Genomic DNA, 12,240 nt, shown 5'->3' on the forward strand with positions numbered 1-12,240 from the left:
GTATCTCATCCATACATCCCTTCCCACCATCCTAGATGCAGATTTTATTTTGTGAAATCTTTTGCAGGAAAGCCCATCTCTGACAGAACATATTCCCAGAATCAGTTGACAATGTATGCCTATATCCAAAAAGGACTTATTTTGTGAAATCTTTTACAGGAAAGCCCATCTCTGACAGCACATATTCCCGGAATAAGTTGACAATGTATGCCTATATCCAAAAAGGACTTATTTTGTGAAATCTTTTACAGGAAAGCCCATCTCTGACAGCACATATTCCCGGAATAAGTTGACAATGTATGCCTATATCCAAAAAGGACTTATTTTGTGAAATCTTTTACAGGAAAGCCCATCTCTGACAGCACATATTCCCGGAATCAGTTGACAACGTATGCCTATATCCGGAAAGGAAAGCTGCTACACCAATGGGTGCGGAGATACTGCATTATTTCTGGAACACGTCTGCTCATTTACAGAGGTGAGAATATTCACTTTAATACTAGTTTCACATTCAAATTTGTTATGATATAATAATATTCAGTTTATTCTTCTTATTCTTCTTCTTATTTTTATTATTATTATAGTGTCATCGATCTTGTGTCATTGTTTTTATTAAACAAATTTCATTTACAGAGGTGAGAATATTCACTTTAATACTAGTTTCACTTTCAAATTTGTTATGATATAATAATATTCAGTTTATTCTTCTTATTCTTCTTCTTATTTTTATTATTATTATAGTGTCATCGATCTTGTGTCATTGTTTTTATTAAACAAATTTCATCTACAGAGATGAGAATATTCACTTTAATACTAGTTTCACTTTCAAATTTTAATTGTTATGATGTAATAATATTTAGTTTATTATTATTATTATTATAGTGTCATCTTTTGTCATGTTTTTTTTATCGAACAAATTTCATTTACAGAGATAAAAGTCATGAGATTCTTGAATGAAATAACAATTTCAGTTTAGGCTGGTTATGAATCAGATGGTTTTGTAAACAGGTACACCAAAATAAGGTGATAGAAATCATTATTAGCTTCTTTGAAGATTCTGACAAATGTCCAATAAACTGTCAAAACTTTATGATAGTATCAGTATATTTTTATACTGTTGTTATTATTATATTCTAATATATTAAATTATAATCTGTTATAATTATTCTTTTTACAAATTGTTCAAATTACATTACATGTTTTTTGATAAGCTGCTTTAAAGAGACAGACCCTAGATGTTAAACACTAAAGCATATTTTTCATCTAGACCCTAGTTTCAACCCGTAAAATGAAAACTAAGTTTGGTTAATTTACAAAACTGTAACAAATTTGGATACAACAAAGTGAAACAAGAGTCTGTGATGTTATCAAAGGATAACATCCAGTTTTTTAGTGACATTATCCAATCAGAATTGAGTAAATAGTATAAAGGTGGGATGTTTGTAATTATAACTTGATGTAATTATATTGTCCCAATAAAAAATTTAATAATTATATATTTACATTTTGTACAGACAAAAATGCAAATCCTACAATTGTACAGCTTGCCAAAGGATCAGTGGAAGAGGTCCAGGTCAAAGGTCAAGGTAACGTCTTGAAGCTGACCTCGACCTTGCAGGGGGAACGATCTATATATATATCCTTCATTGATGTGTCAGACTACAACAAGTGGCTCAAGAAAGCCAAGAAGGTAAAATTAGTAATTCTGCAGAACTATTTGTACTGGGTGGGATGTTGCTTTATGATACAACTACTATATCAAAGGCTGTGATATGTGCTGCCCTGTCTGTAGAAAAGGATGTTGGCTGCTAATGAAAAATATAGCAGGTTTCCTCAAAGACTACAAGTCCAGCACTTGTTTTTGTTGTGTTGTGTTGTAATGTGTCATAATTTAAAATTAGAATTTTTATATTGACATTGATAACCAGTTCATTCACATTCCTGTCTTTGGTTGATACCCAATAGCTGATGTATTTTGGGTAATGGGAAGTAGCCCAGTGGTAAAGTGCTCGCATGACGTGTGGTCAGACTAGGATTGATCCCTGTCGGTGGGCTCATTGTGGTATTTTTCGTTCCAGCCAGTGTACCACAATTGGTATATCAAATGCTGTGGTATGTACGATCCTGTCTGTGGAATGGTGTATATAAAAGATCCCTTGTAACTAATGGAAAAAACAATAGCTGGTTTCCTCTCCAAGATATGTTACAATTACCAAATGTTTGACATCCATAGTTGATGATTAATAAATCAATGTGCTCTAGTGGTATCAATTAATTAATCATCGGCTATTTGGTAATTCTGGCATGTGATCAGAGGAAATCCGCAACATTTTTCCTAATGCAGCAAGGAATCTTTTATATGCACTTTCCCACAGACAGGAAAGCACATACCATGGTTTTTTGACCATTTGTGGTGCACTGACTGGAACGAGAAAAAACACAATCAGCTGAATGGATCAACCGAGGAGGTTCGATCCTGCGACACAAGCACTTCAAGTGAGCACTCAACCGACTGAGCGAAATCCCACCCCATAAAGTTCGACACCAAATATAGTTTTTTAAATGTGCTTTGGTGTTCTTCAGCAAATATGCCTTTCCTTTCTATATGTTGTGTTAATGTTGTTTTCATTCTTCAGGTTCACTTTTTGTTCCACTATACTTACTGTTCATACACACATCCCAGGCCTTGTCACTTCAAAAACTGCAAGTACTTGTCTCATGTGGTTGTTCATTCCAGACATCTCCAAACTGTATTTAACAAGTGAACCCATTTAGCATGTTATTATTCGAAGAAAATCTGTTTAATTATTAGAACATGATCTTTACCAAAGAGAACAATTCATCAAAACTATAAACCATTCAATGTTTGTAAAGTAGAAAAGTGGGGAATCCATAAGTAGAGTACAGATGACGTCCCGGGGGATGGTGGCCCACTCGGCCTGCAAGGCTGCTGCCAGCTCGGGCAGGGTCTGGGGCTGTGGTTGTCGCTGTCAGAAGCGTCGGTCCAACTCGTCCCATAGATGCTCAATTGGGTTCAAATCCGGTGATGTCGATGGCCAAGGAAGGACATTAATGTTGTTGTTCTGTAGGAAAGCCGTTGTGAGACGTGCTGTGTGAGGCCTGGCGTTGTCATGTTGGAACACTGCGTTGGCGTTGGCCATAACTGGAACGATGTGTGGCCGGAGGATCTGGTCAGTGTAGCCCTGTGCATTCAGGTTGCCCTGCACGTGGACCAGGTCAGTTCTGCCAGTGTGTGAGATGGCTGCCCACACCATGACACTACCCCCGCTGAATCTGTCCACTTCCTGCACGCAGTTTGCCGCAGTTGAGGCCATTGTCGATGAATCTGGCACCACTGCAGTCGGAGTCGACGGTGTTGTGGTGTTAAGATGACACCTCGAACTGGACGTCTGGCACGAATTCCTACCTCACGTAGGCGGTTCCGTACGGTCTGGTCGGATATCCTGCGCAAACCTGGTATTGCTGCGGCTGTGGAGGTGGCAGTAGTCAATCGTTCCCGAAGGTGGCGTACCCGGATGTAGCGGTCCTGCCCGGGGGTAGTGACCCGTGGTCGACCGGATCTAGGGAGGTCACGTGTTGATCCATGTTGCTGGTAACGGTCCCACAGTCTGGAGATGGTGCTTGGGGACACATGGAATGCCCTGGCAACGGCCGTTCTGGATTCGCCTGCGTCTAGTCGGCCGATGGCATTGTTTCTCTGCGGTTCACTGAGACGTGGCATGTCCTGGATTGTCAACTGTCAGCCAGATACAGAGGCCAGGCAAGCGAACACCCTGCACTTTTATACTGTCGGTGTTCATGTTGCATGTGCAGACAACGCACGTGCAGTGGTGACATGGTTTGCACGTGGCTGCGTTTTTGCGAATATTCACATTTTGGAACTTTATTGTACAGTAGCTGCGTTTTATCGAATGTAACCGTGGGAATGTGTTTGGGACATGCAATGACCTTATATTCACAAAGCATGAACCGGTAGGAAACATAAAATCGGAGTTATAACCCATTTGTACCCTTTTGCGTTTCTTTTTTTGAAGAGTATATTTTCAGAGATGAGTGCTATAAATTCAAATAACAAATCATGGGTGGAGAATTACAAGGTTCTATGTGCACAAAACCTCATTTTGAGAAATCCCCATTTGAAGTTTAGAGCTGCCATATTATCCGAGTCATAGAGAGGTCTTTGCAATAGTTTTAATATAACAACTGTGTCTTAAAATACCATATTCTAGGGCTGTTTACTATGTAAATAATTTTTATTTTCTATCAAATAGGATGGATAACTAATTTTTGGAAAAATTGCAGCTAGAACCTTGTAATTCTCAGGCTACAAAATTTATGTGAAACAGAATATTTGCGCTTTACCAATGTAATGACAGACCCAGAACTGATTGATTTTAATGGATATTTTCTCTTCAAATAATGGATGTAGGATGTGTATCGATCATTCTTCTTGTAAATTTCTAACTTTTATTTGAAACAGGCAACATCAAAACTGCCTACCAAAGCTGACCTGTCCAACTGCCATCTTGAATTTCTACCCGAGACCGTCTTCATCAATGATGATCTGCAGATTCTGATTTTGAGACACAATGCTCTCAAAGAACGGCCAATTGAAGAAGACATCTACACCATCGGATGGCTTGATGATTTGCCAAGGTATCAGACTTTACAGTAGTGCTACAGTTTACCGAGGCATAATTTACAGAGTTGTCCAAAATTAATATTCTAAAACTCTTTTAAAACTATGAGGTGAAAGAATCTGACAGTTGTGTTATTTATAAATGCTATAAAACATAAATTTAAATGCATTTGATTGTTTATATCCCTCACCAATGAATGGTTTGGAGGGCATATTTTTTATAAGTTTTTATTACAGATATGACACATCACTAAAATGGGTGTGGGACAAAATGTTAGCAGTCAAAATGTCAATGGACAAAATGACAGTGGTAAAAAAGTCAATGGACAAAATGTCAGTGGACAAAATGTCAATGGTTAATATGTCAATGAACAAAATGTCAATGGACAAAATGTGAACCAATAATGTGGTATTTCGGTCAAAATGTCAAAAAAACATTTAGTTACTTTCATTTAGAAACAAAATTCCTATACACCTTTAGTGCTGTTGACTGTATGCAAACAGTGTTTTGATTGGTCAAATGAAAGGTTATACAATTGTAAGTTTTCTTCTCTTTTTTTTGTGCAAATAATCTGAAAGTTTACATTTTGACCTGGGTACCACTTTAATAGTTGACATTTTGACTGTTGTCCTGGGTACCACTTTAATAGTTGACATTTTGACTGTTGTCCTGGGTACCACTTTAATAGTTGACATTTTGACTGTTGTCCTGGGTACCACTTTAATAGTTGACATTTTGACCATTGACATTTTGTCCTATATCCACTAAAATGATGTCTGATACAATACCCTATTTTGATATTTTGGTAAACATATTTGTACATAATGGTCATTGCTTAGATGACAACAATAGATTTGACAACTGTAAGCAGCGCTTATGAAGGGTGCCACTGGTGGGGCAGGATATGATCACTTTACACAGACATTAGTGGTGTGTTCAGAAGGCCAAATGCTTGTGAACAATTTACAAAAAAATCAAAAGCACAAAAACCTGACAGTGATTCATGAGTTCATGTCACCACAACTGTAAACATCCATTGAGCTCTGTTTTGTGCAGCAATATGCCTTTGTGTTTAAGATTTGTCTAAACAGTGTAGGAAGTTGCTGTTCTCCTCCAGATGAAGCATCTGACTAATTCATGGAATCATATCATCACAACCATGTTAAAAATATCCACTGGACGCTGTCTTGTTCAGAGATATGGAATTATTACTTTCCAGGTTTATTTTTTATGATTCCACTAAAATCTTAAAATAATGTAATATATCTATTTTAGGATTCTGTCTCATAATCTTATGCTTCAGACCCAAAATCTGGAATTTGCGGAAGCACGAACTTCTGTTAATTTGCAACCTGTTTTTATGATTCAGACTTAAAATACATCTGTTTTTATGATTCAGACTTAAAATACATCTGTTTTTATGATTCAGACTTAAAATACATCTGTTTTTGAGAAAAAAAAGTTAAAGTTTTGTTTTGTTTAATGACACCACTAGAGCATGTTAATTTATTAATCATTGTGACTATTGCATTTCAGATATTGGGTAACAGACATATAGTCTTGTTTGTGACAAAAATAAGCAAATTATTACATTATAGTATATTATATTTTATTTTTTCTAGATTCCTGCACTTGACCAGCCTGAACCTGGCAGACAACAGCTTGTATATTTTCCCTCAGTCAGTGTGCCGAATTCGCACTCTGGTCGAGCTGAACATGGCAAGCAATAAACTGGAGGACATTCCTGTCCAGATTGCAGACCTTGTCCAGTAGGTTTCTTCTCTATTAGAATGTAGCCCAGTGGTAAAGCACTCACTTGATACATGGTTGGTTTGGGATCGATCCCCGTTGGTGGGTCCATTGGGTTGTTTCTCGTTCCAGCCAGTGCACCACAACTGGTATATCAAAGGCTGTGGTATGTGCTATCCTGTCTATGGGAAGTTGCATATAAAAGATCCCTTGCTGCTAACTGAAAAGAGTAGTCCATGAAGTGGCGACAGTGGGTTTCCTCCCTCAATATCTGTGTGGTCCTTAACCATATGTCTGACGCCATATAACTGTAAATAAAATGTGTTGAGTACATCATTAAATAAACCATTTCCTTCCTTCCTTCCAATTAGAATGATTTTCAAATTATCTTAGATAGAATGGTGGCCCAATTATTCAAAAGTTAGAGCACATTGATTAATTATTGGATGTCAAACATTTGGTAATTCTGACTCGTAGTCATCAGAGGAAACCCTCTACACTTTATCCTAATACAGCAAGGGATCTTTTATATGCACTTTCCCACAGACAGGAAAGCATGTATTATCACAGCCTTTAATTGACCAGTTGTGGTGCACTGGTTGGAACAAGAAAGAACCCAATCAGTTGAATGGATCCACGAGGTGGTTCGATCCTGCGATGAAAGCACCTCAAACGAGAACTCAACTGACTGGCTAAATGCCACCCCCTTCCCCAATTATTCAATGATGTTTTGTTTTAGCTTTTTTTTAAATAAAGAGGCTTTTTTTTAGTTATTTTGACACTTTATCACAAATGGCACATAATTATGTCTATTTGGCTTTATTTCTCTAAAAAACAGAACTAAAAGGCAACAATTTTGAAAGTTTATTAAAAGATAAAACACATGATTTATATTGTTGTTAGGAACATTTTAAATACAACTTGCAGGAAAAATGTTCCTGTGTACCAAATAGTCTCGAACCAATTGCAAAGTTTGTAAATGGTTAAAATTTAACAAAGACGATGAGAGACCAGCTGCAAAGTTTGTAAATGGTTGACATTCGACAAAGCAAAGGATTTGTTGTGTGTCATTTCTCACAGACATGACAGTACATACCATGGTCTTTGATACATCAGTTAGGGGGACACTGATTCAGGTTGCGGAAAAAACTCAGTTGGTGAATGAGTCCACCAAAGGGATTGGATCCTATGATCAAAATGCCTTAATCTTCAGCCGAGTGCTATACCACTGAGCTACATCCTGCTCCGAATGTATGAATAGGAACTGGGAACTCTATTAACGTGCCCATATCCAAAAGGTTCAGGCATGCCAGGTTTGGGCTCTGACTTTGCCAGTGGTTAATTCCATCTGAATGGATGAACCGGTCCTCAGTTGGTGTCGTATTTAAGCCATTGGACATAAGGCTAGTACGTACTGAGTTCACAGCCCGGTTTTAATAATCCATTGGGTAGGTGTGAGACTACTACACCCTCTTCTCTCTCACTAACCACTAACAATTAACAACTAATCCACAGCGTGCTTGAACCTTAATTGGATATAGAAAGGAAGGAAATGTTTTATTTAACGAAGCACTCAACACATTTTATGTACAGTTATATGGCATTAGACATATGGCTAAGGACCACACAGATATTGAGAAACCTGCTGTTGCCACTTCATGGGCAACTCTTTTCGATTACCAGCAAGAGATCTTTCATGTACACCATCCCACAGACAGGATATTACATACAATGACCTTTGTTACACCAGTTGTGGAGCACTGGCTGGAGTGAGAAATAGCCCATTGGGTCCACCGACGGGGATTGATCCAAGACCGACCATGCATCAAGCGAACGCTTTACCACTGGGCTACGTCTGGCCCCTTAATTAGATATAAGCACAAAAATCAGTTGAAATGAAATAAATGGATGAATGAGTTTTAATAATACAGCTCAAAATGAGAAGATAAAAAGAAAATGACTGTGTCAATCTATACTATTTTATTTTCTTCTCTTTTTTTCAGTCTTCAAGCCCTCCATTTGCACAACAATCGGCTTGCTTCACTTCCAGAAGAAATAGGGACCATGAAAAGACTGTTGGTAGTGGTGCTGGCTTTCAACCGATTCACCACGGTTCCCAACGCATTGCTGTCCCAAAATGCATCATTCAAAATGGACAGTGTCATCATGGCTGGCAATCAGATTGAGAGACTGCCAATGGACAATCTCAGTCACATGAAACACATTAAAAAGATTGATCTCCGGATGAATAAACTTGAACTGTTGCCAACGGAAACTGCCAAATTTCATTCCTTGGATCACGTGACTCATCTTGATATCCGTGACAACCACATAGTGGATCTGGATATCCGTGCAATTCGGTGTTTGGAATATTTGAACTGTGAGCGCAGTGGTCTCAGAAGCCTGCAGATCAATGGAAGCGCTTTGAAAAATGTTTTCGCTTCACACAATAGTGAGTATATATAATTGAAGCCTGTGCGTAAAGGATATAGCACTCAAGGTAGTGTTGAGAATCGGTGGGAATTTCATCATTAATGATCTGTTATAATCCATAGATATAAATGTAAAATGTTAGATGTAAATTAATCGAGGTCACGGCACTACGTTTATTGACATTCAAGTAAACGTACTACAGTGACACTCCATAACTGACGAATACATTCATAGTCAGCAAATGAAAACATTTCAATAGCAACCTTACACTGTAAGCTGTCCAGCATTCAAAAAACAAAAAACGTTAAGTACTAGTTTATTTTTATGCAAGGATATAAAAAATAACGACATTCGAGTTTGATGTCATTTCCATTCAAAAGACACCATACCACATAGTCTTACGTCATTTGAATATCTAGTAATGGCAGACTGGAATTAAAGTTGTGTGTACAGTTTACAAAAACATATTATATTAAGCTTGAGATTATAGGCTATGATAAAGAGATTATTACACTCGTGTGTGTCTATGTCATCAATATCATATATTAGGAATAAAAATAATGTATTATGCTCGTCATAATGCAATTTTTATTCCTAACATATGATATTGACAACACCGAAAAACACTATGATAATAACATCTATGTATGTCTTGTGGATGATTTCATAGGTACAAAATACAATAGAGTTATCTTTCCTTGCAGACATCCAGTCTCTGTCTGTGAATCCTAAACCAGAGTGGCTTATTAGTATGGATGTCTCACAGTGAGTATCAATTAATTAATGCCATTAATTAATATAACAATTAAATTTGAGATTTTATTCATTTGTTAATCAGTAAAGTTTAAATTAAAGGCTGTCATGTTGCCACTGATATCTGTAGGTGTTAATGTCTTTATGATTATAGTAAAATAAATAATCAAATGTTGCTATGGAGGTGGATCCAAGTGGGTGTTAGGGGACCAGGGCCCGTGCTTATAAAACGTTTTTAAGAGACCAGACTTAGTCTCTAATGACGTCACATGCATACAATTTGTATCGCATCGCCATAACATTAGTATTACAGACTCTATTAGAGTCTCAAGCCTAAACTCTAAAAGTTTCATTAGCACCAGGCCTGCCTCTCCCCCACCCCTCTCTCCCCCCACCATAAATATATTCATGTGACTCTGGGGGGTTTTCAGGCTTTAAAAACCCCCACCTCATTGGGTTTCCCTTTTCACAAGTTGGTCCATGTGTCCTTTTTCCCTTAGTCTCTTCCCCCCCCTCCAAAAAAAAAAATGAAATTATTAAAAAAAAAAAAATGTTTTCTAGATCCACCCAGGTATTGACTAGTAAGCTGCAAATCCTATGCAGAAATTCAATTATAACCATCTAAATGGTCAACCCAAAGAAACAGTTTTTTGTGCTTTGTTGATCTACATGTATGTAGAATTTATGCAGCAACTTATCACATTATTGTATGTCAGTGTTATAGTAATGTAACTGTACTTGTGTGTATTTCAGCAACAAACTCACTCAAGTTCCCAACTGGCTGGGTGATTGTTTCTTTCTGGTTCGACTCGACATTAGTCACAACTGTCTTGACATGCTTCCAGATAGGTTAGTATATTAAAAATGGCTTTTAAAGGGACATACCCTAGTTTTTAAACACTAAAGCATATTTTTTTTACTATTAGAGCCATTTTTTGACAACTGAAATCAAGACATTATTTAGATTTTATTGTTTAGATTATCCATTTCCGTACATTCAAAGTGTTTTTTGGTCATCCTGGTGTTTTTAATATCATAAAATGCATTTCTCATATTTTTAAAAATGCACGTGCATCTGAGAAGTAACAGTTATGGAGTCGAGTGTTAGTCTATTTTTAGAGGATATTTCACCATTTCAAAGTCACAGACTCATGTTTTACTCAATTGTAACTTTATCCAAATGTGTTACAGGTTTGTAGATTAACTAAACTTAGTGTTAGTTTTCACGGGTTGAAACTAGGGTCTGTCCCTTTAAGTAACTAGATGTTTTATTTAAAAGGTGTTTTTAGTTGGAAAATCATACGTCTTTTAAAAATGTTAATGTGCCTATACTTGATTGACTGCTTTACTCCATCTGTTAATATTTGTTGATCAAAGTGCTATTGTACGATACAGCATATCATAGGAATAAAAACTCTTGGTTGATCAAGTTCAGCACATCAACATAGAACTTTAAAATTTCACAAGTTTCATGTCTTCAAGATGCAGGGGGATTGAATTCAACATACCATCCCAACAAAACAGGGGCCTAGCTTGGGATTTTCAGGTGGTACACAGACTTTTTCGGCAGTGAAATAAAATGCATACACATATACGCATATACGCATTTACATCATATATTTTAATACAAAAATATTTGTAATCTCAGGTGGTACGCAGCTGCGTACCTGCGTATATGGAAGCTAGGCCCTTGCAAAAGCAATTCCATAAATTTGGAAAGAAAAGGCAAATAAAGATTCAAGGGCTGAAAACATGACGTGTTGGCGTTTCAGAATTTGAAAACAACAAACACATTTCTATGTATGAAGAGTTCAGGCACAAAACCGATAAACGCCATTTTATCTAAAAATCGACTTCTACTATCGTTACTTAGTTCAACGTGTCATGTTCTAATTTTCATACTCATTTTTTTAAATTCTGTCCTTTAATGACTTGACTTATGTGAAATTAAGATAACCCATTGTGGTCTTGATATGTTTTACATAGAATACAAGCATAACAAGAAAACCATTTTTACAGAAAATTACTCAACTTTATTTATTTGCTTTTGCATCTGAACTCTTCATATACATACTGATCCTAGCAGTTCCAAACCTAATTTAACTAACTAAATTACTGTTAAAATTAATCACACATATAAATTTGATTTACAGTTCATTTTATAGTTTTACTGGCTATTGTATTCTCCTATCAAAACTTAATGTAGCAATAGGTCTTTGTTTTTATTTGGGCGATCACTTGTGCTATGTCTGTGTAGGCTCCCATTTTGTCCAAATTAAATGAAAATCCCCACATGTTTATTCTTATTTACATTACTACCAAACAGCTACATATATAGGATTACAACTGATACTGTGAGTAGAATGATGGAAATATATGGTTAAAAGGTTTCAGGATAGCTCATTTTGTCCCATAGGGCTCCTGTTTTTGTAGGGGGGCTAGGGGTGAATATTGTGGTCAATTTTACTATTGCAATAATATTGAGACAGTTAAAATACTATTGAGATAGTATTGCAATAGTGATAGTACTATTGTGATAGTATTGCAATAGTAGAGTTCTTAAATCGCTTGATAACAATAATATGAATAGATATTTCGCAAAACTATTTACCGGAGTCTTCAAATGTGTGTCTGTGTGTGTCTA

General features: G+C 36.7%; 1 protein-coding gene across 2 annotated transcripts in view; it reads left to right on the plus strand.

The window, feature by feature from the left end:
• LOC121388293 (PH domain leucine-rich repeat-containing protein phosphatase 2-like) overlaps positions 1-12,240 on the plus strand; it is a 72,078-nt gene that overhangs the window by 45,107 nt on the left and 14,731 nt on the right. For both annotated transcript variants that reach the window (XM_041519576.1, XM_041519577.1), the window contains exons 4-10: positions 344-478; positions 1,515-1,690; positions 4,502-4,677; positions 6,284-6,430; positions 8,414-8,862; positions 9,548-9,608; positions 10,350-10,445. In XM_041519576.1, coding sequence (XP_041375510.1) covers positions 344-478; positions 1,515-1,690; positions 4,502-4,677; positions 6,284-6,430; positions 8,414-8,862; positions 9,548-9,608; positions 10,350-10,445 — 1,240 coding nt within the window. The remainder of the gene's footprint in view (positions 1-343; positions 479-1,514; positions 1,691-4,501; positions 4,678-6,283; positions 6,431-8,413; positions 8,863-9,547; positions 9,609-10,349; positions 10,446-12,240) is intronic.

This window comes from Gigantopelta aegis, chromosome 14, assembly GCF_016097555.1.
Source record: "Gigantopelta aegis isolate Gae_Host chromosome 14, Gae_host_genome, whole genome shotgun sequence".
Classification (NCBI taxonomy): domain Eukaryota; kingdom Metazoa; phylum Mollusca; class Gastropoda; order Neomphalida; family Peltospiridae; genus Gigantopelta; species Gigantopelta aegis.